Genomic DNA, 16,648 nt, shown 5'->3' with positions numbered 1-16,648 from the left:
TTTTGTTTTTAGAACACCGCCACCGCATCTACTTCCACCGGGAGTCGGTGCACTGTACACCCCGTCGGCCTCGTTTCAAACCCTTCTGGCAAACATTTCGGCAGCCCAGCGAGCACCGCCGGTAATGCAATCGAAACCATCGCCACCGGGTGGTGTGACCGGTTCCGACTATATGACAACAGCCGGTCCTCCACCGTCGGCCAGCCTTCCGACACCGGCGTCACCACCGGTTTCACCCACCTCAGTGCCAGTTGTTTCTCCGCCGGTACCGTTGGGGGTATCGCCGGGATCAACTACGCCACCTCAGGATCGACGTAGCTCTTCGATTGCCGCCCTCCGACTGAAGGCCCGCGAACACGAACTGCGACTCGAAATGCTACGCCAGAACGGGCACAGTGATATCTTAAGCTAAGGATCGATCTGCCTTCCAGTTGTTGTCCTAAGGTTCCTTAACAAACATTTACTTTAATGCCGTACTAGAACTGGAACAAAAATCGTTAACACTGAACAATTAATTAATTAGTAGCCACACCTATTTCACTCACTTTTGCTGACTTTAGGTACGATCGTACATAGCCTTAGGACAGTGCCTTCTACAATTTTGCAATCTATAATACAAACAAACAAAAAATAAACAACGCAATACAATGCAACATCCTTTGCCTCCTTTGCCGGTGTTGTCCCGGTATATAATTAACAACAATCCACAAAATCGCCAGCAGATGCAGTGCTGCCAAGGCTACCAGAAAACCAACTTAATTAATCGAAACCGCAAGCACGCATATGTGACGATCGTTTAGCTGAAGCTGAAAAAAAAATACAATCCTTACCCGGAGGGCACGGTTCACCTTTTTCATTTCTCGGCTCATTCCGTAGATTTCTGCAGACCTGCGAGAGTAGCCAGTAGCAATTTTCCGTCAGCAGTGCTGAAATTAACTGGTGATATAATTCCCGGAATTGGAATTGCCATTCCAATTTGTCATTCGCGAGATGCTGGTTCATCAGCAGAGAAAATGTGTCATGAGGCGGGGGTCGTTGGAATGTAGAATTCGTTTCTAGGACAACGGCTTGAAATGAGTGATTCGGGGAACGCCGGCCCGACATGCAATGCTCTTTTGGTTGGTAGAATTTAACGATGCAACGGTTAGTGCAACTTCCAACTTTGATTATTTTATAATTTTTTTCCAGTTTTCTTGGTAATTGTTTTCATTTGAATACGTCTTGCTTCACTATAGAGCACCTGTTCAAAATATGCCCTGTAATGGAAGAAGGGGTAGAACTTTATCGTGAAAACCTCGAGTTGTACTAAACGAAACAAAATAATTCTTTCTCCATGCCAGCAGGAATATGATCAGCAATTTATAATGAAACACAGTGTTAGATGACTACAAATAACTCAAAAATTAAGTTTTCTCGATTTTTTCTAAACAATACGGAAAAATCATCACGTAGTCAGGTCGGAGACATATAAACCATGGTCGAAAATCGATCATTTTTTTCTCGTACTTCACACGGAACTGGACGCTCGTGCTCTCATTCGCTTTTCGGACGTCGTGTCGTGCAGTTGCCTTCAACCAGCTGCAGCAACAACAGACTATCAGTAATCGCATTCAACTTCTGAATACTGGATGTGGATTCCAGGAACATAATTTTGGATTGGACTCTGGAACAAAATCCTTAAACTGAATTTCCTGGAACTGAGTTCAAAACCTGAATTCTAAACTTAATTGCAGGTTCGGAACTTTGTTCACAGGTTCAGAAATTGAAAACTACGACTCTGGAATTGTATCCTAATTCTGGGACTGGTTTCTTGACTTGATTTAGGAACTGAATTTAATTCCTTAATTTTCATTCGGAATTTGAATCCAATATTTCGATTTAGGATTTTAACTTCAGAATTCTAGAACAAAATTCAGGACATAAATAAATCGTAAAGCTTGCTTCAGATAGAATTGGAACAAAGACAATTGCCTGTATTTCAGTTTTTTATTATTAAATTCAAGATCTTTTTTTATGCAAATGTAGCGTTTCCTTCATACTTTTAAGAAAAAATACGGATAAAATTATTCGTCACTGTTTCGATGGAATTCTCGATTTTTTTCCTGTAACACGGCTCATTAGGCGGCGCACACCTTCTTCATCCATCGTTTTAGCTATCTTTTTTCCACCAGGTCGTAATCTGATTGATGTCTTTTACAGCCTTTCCCTTTGCCTTGAATCTCCTTTTCATGATTGCCCAGTATTTCTCAATTGGGGTTGAACTGGGGGCAGTTGGGTGGGTTAAGGTTTTTCGGAACAAACTGGACCCCTTTTTCTGCATCTCTTGAAACTTACTTCTGAACCAGAATTTAAATCCTCAATTTACTTTCATAACGTAAGGTGACCATGGAATCGAGCTACATTTGCAAACAAAGAAACCTTCCGTTATTTGCAATGCTCTTGATTTTAACAAAGTATCAAACACATTTTTTCTTCGCGTAGGGGTAAATATGTTCCGTGGAATTACTACTACAATTTGGTGACACTGTCATTTGTCGTATTGGTATATATTTACGATAAACTATTAATTCTGAAGAAAGATTTGTGCAAAAATTTTGCGGACCTTTATTGGAAATTTCTTCCTAGAATGTTATTATTTTTCTCTCACTTCAAGATTTTAACTGCTTTTTCTAATTCTATGGTATAAATAAGCTTTATGAAACAATATTGAATTGTTCTTCACTGATAAACTAATCCTCTGATCTAAAAATTTTATTAGAAAACCTTTCGATTTTATTAGAAAACCTTTCGATAACTCATAATTGAAATTTTCCAAAAATCTCCGATAAACTGTTTGCCGTCCCTTAGTTTCATTTCAAACATTGCTTTCCAGTTCGTGCTCGCATCTCATCCGACACAGTCGCAAATTGTTTACGGTCGCGACGACAGAAACAAAGACAATACAGTGCAGTGAACAATAGAGTGCACGAAATGGGCAAATACGATTGAACAAAGCCTGAAACTTGGCCTACAAGACCAAATTCAATTTGTATAGATTTCAAGCGCTGCAAAGTTAGACCAGCAGCAAATGAAATTGAAATCTTACTTAAAGAACGAATGCATCTAGACGCTAATAATGTAAGCGTCTGAAATTCAATTCAACAAGGCGTCTAACTGTGTGTACAATATGTTCAAACGTGAAAGAGATGCAATTGCATTCGCTTCGGTTAACAACGAGGTGAATAGTGTTGATCATGACAATGTTAAATATAAAATCCCTGTGTACATGGTGGACAATGCAATAGAAGTACGCGTGCATGACCTTCCCCCGCAAACCAGCGATGGGTTTGTTCGGGAAAACATGTCACAGTACGGTGAAGTTCTTTCCATCGAAAGGGAAGTATGGCGAATTTTTTTTACCGGTATCCGGAATGGCGTGCGAGTGGTACGTATGCAACTACGTAAGGCAATTCCATCTTACATCGTTTGTGGTCAAGATGGAAAACATCCGTGTAAAACGCTGATTACCTATGAAAATCAGCTGATTACATGTCAGTTTTGTAAACAACCTGTACACTACGGCAAACCTTGCACTGAAACTGCGAAAAGGAAATCTTCAACCAAAGACAAAGTCAACCGTTCAACAACGGAAGCAAGTGAACGCAGTACTACTGTTTCGCCATCAAACCAACCAGCAACTGCAACCAATGTACAACAAGGCGCTTCTACAGTAACTAGCAACGAGATCAAGACTGCGAATAACAAGGAAAACGAAAGGAAGACGGAAATCAACAATACCACCGATGCGTCAATGGATGACGAGATAAGCCACGAATAAAGTGCCCGTCAATCCTCGCATGAGGGAAACGGAAGCTCCTCTTCTCCTAGAAAAAGGGTGACAACGAGATCGAATACAAACAAATTTTTTATTTAAAAAATCGGCTCAATCGGCCACGTAAGGCTTGTACGCAAATAGGTTTAAATAAAAATGTCTTTTAAATAAAAACATTGCTTTCCCTCCAAGTTATTCGCAACTCTGTTCTCTTTTTTACCGTCGCAAAAAACAACAAACTTTTCAAAATTCCTTGTCCATGTAAGAAAAGGAAAGCGCTCATTCGCGAAAATCAAAAGATAAATAGATAGAATTCGTTGACAGAGAGTGTTCCGGATGGTAAGTATGTGCTGGATTCATCAGTTCAAGCAGTTGAAGAATTGCCTGAAATGCCGGTTCAAAACAATTCTACGGAATTTAGAAACTATACTGCATCCATAAATTTGGTATGAATAGGTAAAGTTCTGAAATATTTTCCTCAATATATGAATTTAAAGCTTCAAAATTGTCCTGATTTATAGTATTTTTCATAGCAAATAGTCGATTTGTCATCAAGCCCTCTCGTCCACTCACGATGAGTTAGTCGACAAAATTGAAAGTGTAGAATTTGTTGTTTTGAGATTTTTGAAGAAGGGAGCAATTGCGGAAGTACTTTTTATTCTGATATACTTCTTCGTATCAGCAGCACAAAGCGATACAATCGGTACAGCATCAACGAGCTCAAATAAAGCGATATCTCTCAAAAACTATGAAGACGAAAAATCGCTAGCAGAGTGCATGGAGGACATCTTCATAAAAGATTGTGCTGGTACATTTTCTAAATAATGAACATCGAGTACAACTGGACAATGTTTCCCCACGTAGTAAAGGCAAACAGTAAATTATCTACTTTGGCACAATCATAATATTCTTTTGGTCGCATAATGATTGCAAATTGTTAACTCCAGAATGAATATGGAAACAGGGGAACGGATATAGCGTGATGGATAAGTCGATGCCTTTCACGCAGCCCACCTGGGTTCGATTCCCAACCCCGTACATAGGATCAGAAAACTTTCTGGTCCGAAGAGGTGAATGACCACAATGTTAAAACCTCTTTAATGGAAACAAAAAAAAACATGGAGATAAGATAAGTAATCATTGTTCTAATGGGTGTTCTGTTGGCGTCCTGTTGAAACCTTACCTTACCTAGCTATAATCCTGGGGTGTCCTTTGCTGTAGCATACGTCTCCACATAACTCGGTCCATGGCTGCTCGTCGCCAGCCACTCAAGTCACGGATGCTTCTGAGATTACCCTTCACTTGATCGATCCACCTTGCTCGCTGCGCTTCTCTTCTTCTTGTACCAGTCGGATTAGATTCAAGAACCATTTTCACTGGGCTGTCGTCCGACATACTTATGACATGCCCAGCCCATCCTAACAGCTGTTGCAATTCGTGATTCATACGCCGTCTTCCATCTGCACTCCGCCATAGATGGTCCTCAGTACCTTTCTTTCGAAAACACTGAGGGCGCGTTGGTCCTCTGCCAACATAGTCCAGGTCTAGTGGTCAAAGAGAATAACCGGTCTAATGAGCGTTTTGTAGCTGGTCAATTTCGTGCGTTGGCGTACTTTTCTCGATCGAAGGGTTTTTCTAAGCCCAAAGTACGCACGATTTCCTGTCAAAACACGTCTCTGAATTTTCACCTCGATATCGTCGCCGTCTATCAATATTCGTGGTGGGAGGCGTAGTGTTGCTTGTCTAGAGCCTCTACAACTCATGTATTTTGTTTTTGACGCATTTATGGCCAGTCCGATACGCCTAGCTTCAGCTTTCAGTCCAATGTATGTTTCCATCATCTTCTCAAGGTTACGTGTCACAATATCAATATCGTCGGCGAAGCCAAAAAGCTGTACGGACTTTCGGAAGATCGCGTCGATCCTCACTTTTCGAATCACGGCTTCCAAAGCAATATTGAACAAGATACAAGAGAGTTTATTACCTTGCCGCAGCCCTCTCCGAGATTCGAAGGGACTCGAGAGCGTCCCAGATACTCGGACGTAGCACATCACTCTATCCATCGTTGCTTTGAACAATCGCGTCAGTTTATCCGGAAAACCGTATTCGTGCATGATCTGCCATAGCTGTTCTCGATCGATTGTGTCGTAGGCCACTTTGAAGCCAATGAGTAGGTGATGCGTTGGTACGTTGTATTCTTGTCTTATCGCGAATATGTGGTTTCTGAACAACAATTTCGATCTGGATCAACACTTTGAATAAGGATTCTAATCCTCGATCGTGGAATATTACTCGGAACCTGGACTGACTGAGCTGACATACTTGTCATGTGGTGACTGAAACGTATGCAGGCTTGAATGATCGAAACAAATCAATGTTTAACGTTTTTTATCCATCCAGTTGGCTACGTATGAATAAAGTATCGCTCACTACATAAAAATCCGTCGTCTGTGATGCTCATTGATGCCAAACGTTGAGGAAAACCTTAAGTTTGAGTTATTTGTGGTTATCTTGAAGCACAGAAAAAGTTATTCACAATCACCAACGTATCACTCTTTCAAAAGGCAAATTTTGAAAAGACATCCCATAACGAGGGGAAATTACGTAAAAATTGCAAGAGATTTAAGTCTCTCTAATTGCTTCCACATTACGTTAGTTTCAACTCCATTTGCAAATGACTGTCGGAATCCTCCATTTTACGAACTGCCCGAATCGAAGAACACGACTGTTTCATTCAACTCTCACCAAGAGCAAATTCAGCAGCTAGAAGTTCTATATGGAAGATCTATAATAGAGCAGAAACTGGAACAAACGTATCCCCAACAAGCCGTTCTAGTTTTATTTATTCGACTAGTTCTTCTGTCAAATTTAAAACTGGTCAACGATGCCGTTCTTTTTTTTTTGTATATTTGAAACACGAGTAAAACACTGCTGGGGCTGCCAGTTTTTCTTGTTATAAAATTCAGATTTAAATTTTGTAACTGACATAAATTATGCATCTAGAACTAGAACACTCCTGAACATGCCCTAATAAGCTGACTTGTAACCACGTTGTTCAGGTTTTTCTAGTTTTCCGGCCTACCGCGATTGCAATGCAACTTAGCGCATTGTTCAGAACATTTTCAAATTTTCATGTCCGGCTAGATAAAATCATGCTACGCTTCTTCTTTTTGATTGCAATAAACAATCAATGCATTATTCATAACTACTACCTATTTTTTTCATTGCACATGTATCGTTCGGATCTTAAAATGCATACGTTGTTCTTTTAACACTCCGAATACCAAGGGGGTAAAAAGTTACGCGGACTACCAAGGGTACCATGAAACGTGGAAACGCTAATTTTGACTGACTATATCTAAGCCCTTTTTGGACCGATTTCAAAACTTTTTTTCACCATTGGAAAGATAAATTCATTTGGAATAAACCCCATTTAAAACGATGGAAAACCGAAAATTCTATTCAAAGTTATTATAAAAAGTTTCAATTAAAGTCAGTTGAAAAAAAGTGGGAACGCTTACTTTGGCTGGCCATATCTCAGCAGTTAGAAGTCCGATTTTGAAAATTGGTTTATCATTAGATAGAAACGTCTATCACAACATAAATGGAACAGAAAATTTTTCTATTGCACTTTATTAATGAAAGTTATGATCAAAAAGGTAATCAAAAGTCCAAGCAAAAATTATCGAAAACTTCGTATTTTCGACATATCTTTAAATTCAAAGCGACATTATATGCATTTTTATATACCAATAGATTGCATTTGATATATGTTATATGTTTTAGAAGAAATCAATTTCAACTTAACTGAAAATGTTTTAAAAAAATGCGATATTTTCACAGAATTTCTAGAATATTAGAAGTATTCAAAGAATGCTAAATACAGCTAAGCATTTTTGTACACTAATCGATTGAATTTGATTCCAGCTGGAATGTACGGCAAAAAATAGTTTCAAATTTACTAAAGAAAATCCAAAAATTAGATATTTCATAGAAATTTTTCAAATTAAAATCAAATTAAACCTGTTTGACACTTAGCATGAAATTCATATCGAACATTTAGGCATTGTTGATCACCAACCGATTGAATAATGCTTCAATTGAAATTTTTAACAGGAAATTCTACCATATTTACTAAAAATCTCAAGAAATTTTGTACTTTTACAGAAATTTTTGAATCTTAGAGTTTTTTGTGACTCAGCTAAGCACGCATTCAAGAATGTTCGTGTACCAACCGACTAAATTTACTTTCAGCTAAAATTTCAAAAATTTATGTTTTATGTTTACCACAAATCTAAAAAAAATCGATACTTTCATAGAAGTTTTTAAAATTGAAGAAATTGTAGAAGTTTTTGCTTACCAACTCAATGAACTTAGCAACGTGTAAAATTTTAGAAGTAAAAGCTTATATTTACTTCAAAATCTCAAAAAATCAATATTTTCGTGTAAGTTTTCGAATTTAATATATTGGGAAATGTAAAACAAACATTTCATTTCTTTAATGTAGATTGAATTTGGCAATATCTGAAAAATCATTTGTCCCAAAACCAGCCTGTTTGACTTCGTAATTGTTTTGGCTGTTTCTCATTAGGATATTTTCGATCATTTTGCAGTCTCGAAGCGCTTCACATACGTGTGATACTCATTTCGATAAACGACTGCTTTCTTCCAAGTATCGAACAACATTTAGGGAAGTAGGAAACTGCATCGTAGCAGATCGATTATTTGATGATTCTCAAGCAAAAACTCAAAAAAAAAACAAAAGTGTTATTTAGGTATAGTGTACTTTTTGTCTGAAATTGATCTGCTAACTGACAACGGCAGTTCTTTTTAAACTGCTAGAGCGCTGATGTCTCGAAGACAAAATACGAAGAAAATGTTTTTCATTGTATTGTATCTAAAAAAAGCTTCAAATTTTTTACAACGCTTTCGATAAAAAAACGTATTTCACCTGTTTATGATTTTGCCACTATCGTGCCAAACTTTTCAATTTTCCTGGATTTTGCTTTCAAACTTCACGGCAGCCCTATAATTCGAAAGGCTCGAGTAACAGTCAAAATACCTGATTAAATGATTCGCTTTCTGTTTTCGTATGTCTCTTAAATATGAGTATTTTTGCTAACGACCTGATCTGTTTAATCGTTTCACCGTAACCATCATCGTCATAATCATCGGTGGCACCTTCCTTCGAGACTGAGAGAGGAGAAAGGTATTTAGTTAAGTTTCGGCTACCGGTTTTCGTCTGCTAAATTGACTGTGGGTTCCTTCTCAGCCGCACTTTGCCAACTTTCTTCCTTTCGCAACGACACCTTTTAGTCAGAAACAGGTAATTTTAGTAATTCTCATATTAGCCGAAAAAAATTGTTTTTTTTTTCATTCACCTTTCCTGGAGTCCGTATTTGTCTGGGGCAATTGCCGAACACCCCATCAAACATCGGTCCTAATCTCAAGCAAACTGCTTATTAAACGTCCGAGTTGAAAAGAGGATCCAAGATGCGAGGAGATGTGCTATCATCTTCTAAATAAATTGAAAAGCCGAAAGCCCGTCGGCAAAATGTGATACGGCTACTGCGTTGCCGTGGCACATCAACGGATACCGTGACGACCGGGGCCACGGCCAAACACTGCAAATCGATGTCGGAACGAATTAGATTAATTCAGGTTTTTTTTTTCTCTCGTGTGTATGCTTATTTTGCACCTAATTCATATAGTTAGTAGCAGCAAACGTCCAGCCTGATGTGGCTAATGGCGGGTTTCTGGAGAACACACTAAATAACTGCCGCCATGGTAGCAGGCTTCCAATTTGCACAAATTCTGTTGTTCCACACCACGGCCGAGGTTACCGAGCCTGATTACCGGGGAGGTACGGCGACGATTTCATGAGGCGAAAGGTTGATTAATTAATCGTTGGTGGGAGCACTGCGCTGCCGGTTTGGGGAGAACTAGTAGAATTACGAACTTGAACACAGCTTTGCAGGAGCTTATAATCAGAAACAAAAGTTTGTTGCCTTATATAAATAGTGAAGAAATGATACATATCAAAATACACTCAAAGGAGAACTTATTTTATATTACAAGCAATTCGTGTACAATAATTCCTCGTTGAGCAGCAGGGAATTCAGTCGATCGGTAGCTGTTAAAATGTACAAAATGACTCAAAAAATCTGTTTTTGTCTTGGTAGAGTATTTATTCGTAAGGATTTAATATATTTCGAAAATTACAGAATTGATTGATATTATAAAATTAGACGAAATTCCACACAACATCTGTAACATAGCGCAACAAACAAACAGTATACAAATCTTAATTTAGCATACTTTCTTTTTTTAAGTGGTACGTACTTGAATACTTTAGTAGATGAAGTTATTGTAATGATAGAAGCAATGCATACAAAGAAATGAGCTTGTTTTATAATTTATAAACAAAATTTCACCGGTTGTAAATTGCTGAAAATAAACATAATATAATAACGCTAGACTAAACTTACTTTTGTTATCACATTTTTCCAGTGTACTAAACAACAAAGGAATTGTTTGTACAATGATGATGACATTTTACAGTCTTCCCACAAATCAAATATTGTCTAACAAACTCAGGAATATTTTTGTGAAGTCCACTGAAATAGCAAAGTCCACTGAAATAGCAAAGGGTTTAGATTGCATCATTTCAAGTTAAAAGTAGGAGAAAACGCTTTTTTTTGTTAAACCATTAGTTAGAGTGAGATCTGCTGTCTCTGTTCGATAGATTGGCTTCAAAGTTTCCGCGCTGCAATAACAGCATTATTGAACAATTTTCGAACTATTTTCTCTGTGCTATTGCTTCTTAGAGCCGGAGCAAATATATTGTATATTGTAAGTTGAGTAATCGGCAAAATAACATTCAATGAAAATCGAGTTTACTTTTATGTGAGTACACGGAAAACCCTCCAATCAAAAAATTACGATCTCGCAATTTTTTATTTTTGCAGTTGTTGTTTTAACTTATAATTAGTTGATTCAACTAGTATGCTATTTGATTTGCACATATTGAAGTAGATGAAAAATGTGTTTTTTTAGTGATGTCTAATGTCAAAAACAGCACAAAGCAAAACAAAAATCGCAATGGAAAATCAACCATTACTTTAGTTGAAATTCAAACGCGTTTCTTAGACACTTTCATGCAAACGAAATTCGCTTATTATACGTTTGTAAAACTCGTGAAGAGTAACTTTTGAATGATGGTAAATTAATGTTTATCATAACACTAGTTGTCAGAATATCATTGTGATGATAAATTTTCTACATCTTTATGCTCTGGTGTTACAAGAAGAAACGATTGATAGAAAGTAGTGCTATGCACAGAACTGATAGCCGTTAGAGATATTGCAATTAACAAAACTAGAACCCAGTAAATTGTATGCGTTTGAATTTTGGTCTTAAAATCAACTTGATTCTCCATCGTGAAATACGTGTTAATGAATGAGCATCATGTTATCTTCAAGTCATATACATAACATTGTATGAACAAAGTAATTAAATTGAAAATGTTTAATATTCGTTCATATAATCTGTTGAAACCTGTAAGTTGCAATGGCTCAAAAAATAAAAATCAGTGCATTCGGTTCGACTTTTTGTTCGTAAGTAATAAAGTGGCCACAATTAGAAAGTTTCGTTGACACCAGCACTACTAAAAGACAGTATATTGTTAATATTAAATATTACATTTTTTTTTATATATCTTAACATACCGAATTTTCATTTAAAAAAGCAGAACGTATATCAATTAGGAATATTTTAATGTCATTCAAAATCAATAATTTTGCTTAAGTTGAAATAACTAATCGTAATATCTAAAACAACTAAAACCAATTTGTTTTTCAAATCACATAACTGTTAATTCAAAAACAAGGTCGGTTGTTGTGATTAAAATCTTTATTGAAATTAAAAGGTGTGTGTCTTGACTAACTGACAGCATCCTTCTTTCAACCAAAAATTTTGTTATTTCAACTATCGTTTCTGTTGATCGAAAAACAAAAATGACAGTTTAGAAAAAACAACAATCGATTAGTTGTACCAAATTTTAAACAAACAAATTCAGAACTAATATTTTAGTTGTTTCACGATCGCGAGGGGTTCCGTGTAGAAATCGCACATTGTCGAGCTTTTCTTTGAGCTACCCAAAATGCGGTAGGGGAAAACGTGGGTACCGCCAGGGCCGGTGAAACATGTTAAGCCTAGGTGGGTATTTTTTTCGTACCGGGAGAACAACCCACTATTTTGAAGTTTTCCGTATTATCCCTTAAAAGTGCAACGTCAATTTTATTATAATTTTTTTTTTTTTAATATTACTTTGCATAACACGCGTAAATTCGAAGTTTGAAGTGTTATCGATATTTTATTTTAAAACGAAATTGCGCGTTTAAGAATTAGATACCGTGTTCCGTATGAACTTATTTGTGTGTGCGCATTTTCGAAATTATTTCTTTGGGAAATTTAGTTACCCTAACCGTCTAGTTTGTTGGAGCAGATGATGGAAGGTGCTGAACTCGTGCATGTCATCCTGCATTTTCTCGAATCAAAATCGATCAAAATGTGCCTCGTGCGAATCGAACGGCGCACAAAACAAATCCATATTAAGGGGCGAGTAGGGTCTAGCACTTTTAAAAAATCATGTATTATTTTCTTTATATTTTCTTATAGTAAAACATTTCAAGAATATTATATGACATTTTCAAGCCTATTGGAATGAAATTCTGGAAGTTATGGACCTTTATCTATGGCTATCTCATTGTGCGAAGAAACAAGAGATCGGCGCACAGGCCCAAGATTTCTACTTCGATTGAAAAAATATGATTTTTTGAAAGTGTTAGGTCCTACGGGCTCCCTGGAGTAATAAATTGTTTCCATTGATTTTATAGACAAAAAACTTTAAGCGCGTTTTTCTCGAAAGCAGGTTTTGAAAGTCCGTGTCCATCGTCATTCCAAAACAACTACACCACTTTTTTTTAAATTTTGCACACCCTTTCTACATATAAAAAAACCAGACCTAAACGTTTTCCTTTTCGTTGTTTGTTACTTTGGGGAGGTTTTACAGCTACAAAATAGCGGATTTTTTCGTGAAAAATCGTAGTTTTCACTTTGAAGAAATACCAAAAACAAAAATAAATAAAACGTTGGGGTCTAGAAAAAATTCTACTCCAACTATGCTGCGTTCATTTGTTCACTTCTGATTAGTCTGCGCTGAGATACAGTGGACATCGCAAATCATGATTTTTAAGAAACTTCTTCAAACTTATTTCAAAATTTTATTCGAATGATTCTTTGTATCATGCAAAATATTTGAATTTATTTTGTTAAACGAGAATTCTGGAAAAAAAAATCGCGAAAATGATTATTTTTTCATCGGGGGTGACGCCATCAGGGGTGAATTTTTTTCAATTGGTTGACGCCAGTGTTGGTGATTGCGATAATTTGACAGAAGCTGCTCGATATTTCCCTTTACTGTATACAACATTTTCAATCCGGTAGAAGATGCTACAAGCACTCATGTCTCTCAATGCATGAACCGAGAGAGTATTTTTCTAGATTTCTTCGCTCCACTTCATACTCTGAGTGTTTCACGGCCTTTACTAAAATAGATACAGTTTTGCAATGACCGGTGCTGTGTGGAATTTACCAAGAGAGAATGACAAGTTGAAAATTATCGCAGAAAATCGAATCGACGATTCGACTTGATGATTCTCATACTAGGTTGCAATATTTCAAAACCCTTGTGTGGAGCATTCACATACATTCTCATAGACACAACTTATACAAATGTTATATGAACAAAAGTTAGAATAAGCAGCAATAGTAAAATGAATCTATCGCAACTATCAACTGCTCATATAGAATCGGATAGCGAAACGAGAATAAGCACCCGTTTGTTGCTTCAGAGAGATTTCCCACAGCAGCGTGCTAACTCGTTTTACCCCATTTCTTTTCTAGTTATAATATTCAGTTGATATATGATCTGCAATCCAAAACCAGATCCAATACGATCTATCAATATTGGTTCATGTTACGTACAAAACATTCATGATCCAATTAAACACAATGGAAATGACAGTACTAGCCTATTTAACCCGTTTTACCCTAATTTATATCAAAAGCCGTATTTCTGGTTAAACTCTCTTTCGCATACCGAAAGCAAGCTGATTGTGGTTGATGAAAATCGATTTATATAACGTAGAAATACCTAAAAATAAGATTACAAATAGATTCGATGGCCGTACGAATCATGTTGTACCGTTTTACCCCAATTTATCCTTTAACTAGGTTTAACCCGGGCTAGTACTGTCATTTTATTATGTGTACTTGGATCACTGAAGTTTCCTACTTAATATGGACCAATATTGGTAGGTCATATTGGATCTGCTTCGGGATTGTAAATCTGTATACAACATAAAATTATATTTGAGGGAAAATTGGGGTAAACCGATGTAGCGAACGAAGCATGCGATCATGGAAACTAGCTGTTATGCTAGTTTTGCGAAATCCGAAATCGATCTTTTTTTATGACATATGTCATGAAATGTTAAGATATGGTGGAATCTCATATTTTTTTTAAAGACTTTGAGACCGAGTAACTTCGGAAATTCGCGTAAAAAAACACAAAACTGAAAAAACTGATTACATTTTTTTTTGTAATAAAATTTTTATTCTGGACTTTTTGCTTAGAAGCTTTAAGTGGTCGATTGGCTTACATTTTTGTTACTTAAACATTTTTTTTTGCTGTTGGATCTCATTGTCACCCTTTTTCTAGGGGGAGATGAGTTTCCATTTCCATCCAACGAGGATCGGGGGTCACTTCGTCCGCGGCTTATCTCATCATCCATTGCTTCATCGTCGGTGTTGTGTGTGATTTCCGTTTTCTTTTCGTTGTCCTTATTGATCGTAGTCTTGGGCTCGTTGAAAGTTGCTGTAGATGCGCCTTGTTGTACATTGGTTGCAGTTGCTGATTGGTTGGAGGGTAAGTTGTTAACTGCAGCTGGTGTACTTTGTTCTATAGGGGATACGTTGGATGGTTTCGTTGAAGGGGATGCTTCACTGTTGTTGGTGACTGTCACAGGTGTACTGGGGTTGCTTGAGGTTGGTGTGAAGGAAGCGCCGTTGTCCTTTGGTGTAGTTGTCTCCTTGTCCAGTTCATCACATGGCTTACCGTAGTGAACAGTTTTTTGGCAATATTGACATGTGGCCATCTGATTGTCATAGGTAACAAGTGATTTGCACGGGATTCTTGTATCCTAACTGAATGTCATATAAGAAGGTATAGGCCTCCTCAAGCGCAAGCGTAACAAACGTACGTCATTTAGAATACCGGAGAAAAAGTTCTACCACTTTTCTTTTTCGATAGAGAGAATCTCTCCGTATTGGGACATAGTTTTGCGAATATATGAATCGGTGACGCTTGAGGGAAGATCATGCACACGCACTTCTATAGCACTATCTTCCATATATACTGGAATGTTGTACTCAATGTTCTCGTGCTCCACATAGTGCACATTGCTATTGTCTTTTGCGAATTGAATTGCATCCAACTCTTTATAAAACTCTTTATAAATGCACACGTTTAATGTTAAGATGCATTTGCTCCTTAAGCAAACCTTCAAGTTCTCGTATCGAAGGTCGAATTTTGCACTGCCTGAAGTCAACAACAATTGTATTCTTTCGTGTCGGCGGTAGCTTTTGTTCGTTTGGTTCACTCATTTCGAGGTCGTTCTATTGTTCACTACACAATACTATACTTGGTTTCTTCTGTCCCGAACGTAAGCGGTTTTGTTATATCGACTGACTTGGATGAGATGTGAAAGCGAACTGTATTTTTTTTATGTCAAATAATATTAAAAACTTTACTATTACGACTTTGGGACTTAGAAAAAAGTCGAAAATTCAAGAGTTTTGTTTATGCTAAATGTCTTGGAAATGCATGGAACGTCAAGATCTGGTACAAACTGAAAAAAAATTTTAATCGAAAATCAGTGTCAGTGAGAGACTTAAAACAAAATTCGAGATAACACCAGATCTCAACGTTTCATGCATTTCGAAGACAAAACAAGAAACCGGGTAACTTAAAAAATATGTGTAACAAAACCGCGTAACATCGGAAATACGCGTACGGATCAGGGTCATTTCGCCGAAAGCCATTTCGCCGAAAGCCGTTTCGCCGAAAGCCGTTTTGCCGAAAGCCATTTCACCGAAAGGGTTATTTCGCCGAATGACATTTCGCCGAATGGTTCACTTCGCCGAATGGTTCACTTCGCCGAATGTCATTTCGCCGAAAGCCATTTCGCCGAAAGGGTCATTTCGCCGAATCCTGAAATCGTAATTAGAATTGATTTAAATTAAAGACAAACGATAGATGATAGCGTTAACGCCCGTTTTGTTGACCTATCATTATACTTCTTGAATAATGATTGATTGTTGTACTCTTGAATAAAGATTGATTCATGAACCTCAGAAAGTAGTTCCCAAGAAAACTTGTTGACTATTAGCTAGTAAGCATCAAAGCAATTGCATAGGTGTATATACCAGGCAAATAGAGGTGGTATTTTCCATTTATTAGGTGAAAATACTATTAGGTTACAGGTTTGTATGCAAGAGGCCGCCGCTTCCGACGGCATGTCGGCGGCCGACTCAGCTGGCGTCGGCTCGGCGATTTGTGCCGCTGAGCCATCTTGGCTTCGGTTATGTGGTTGCGCCACATCAGTTATACAGGAGACATAACATGCACGAGATATGACCCTTTCGGCGAAATTACCCTTTCGGCGAAACGACTTCCGGCGAAACGACTTTCGGCGAAATGACCCTCTTCCGAAA

At 37.5% G+C, this 16,648-nt stretch overlaps 1 protein-coding gene across 1 annotated transcript in view; it reads left to right on the top strand.

Annotated features, from left to right (window-relative positions):
- Window positions 1-10,282, top strand: part of LOC131430267 (homeobox protein aristaless) — a 223,067-nt gene extending 212,785 nt beyond the window's left edge. The window contains exon 6 of the mRNA XM_058595093.1: window positions 13-10,282. Within this exon, the coding sequence (XP_058451076.1) occupies window positions 13-412 (400 nt within the window). The 3' untranslated portion in view covers window positions 413-10,282. The remainder of the gene's footprint in view (window positions 1-12) is intronic.
- Window positions 10,283-16,648: the final 6,366 nt, after the last annotated feature.

The sequence above is a fragment of the Malaya genurostris genome, chromosome 2, assembly GCF_030247185.1.
Source record: "Malaya genurostris strain Urasoe2022 chromosome 2, Malgen_1.1, whole genome shotgun sequence".
NCBI lineage: Eukaryota > Metazoa > Arthropoda > Insecta > Diptera > Culicidae > Malaya > Malaya genurostris.
Note: the sequence above shows the minus strand (reverse complement) of the source record. Positions and strands in the feature narration are given on the sequence as shown.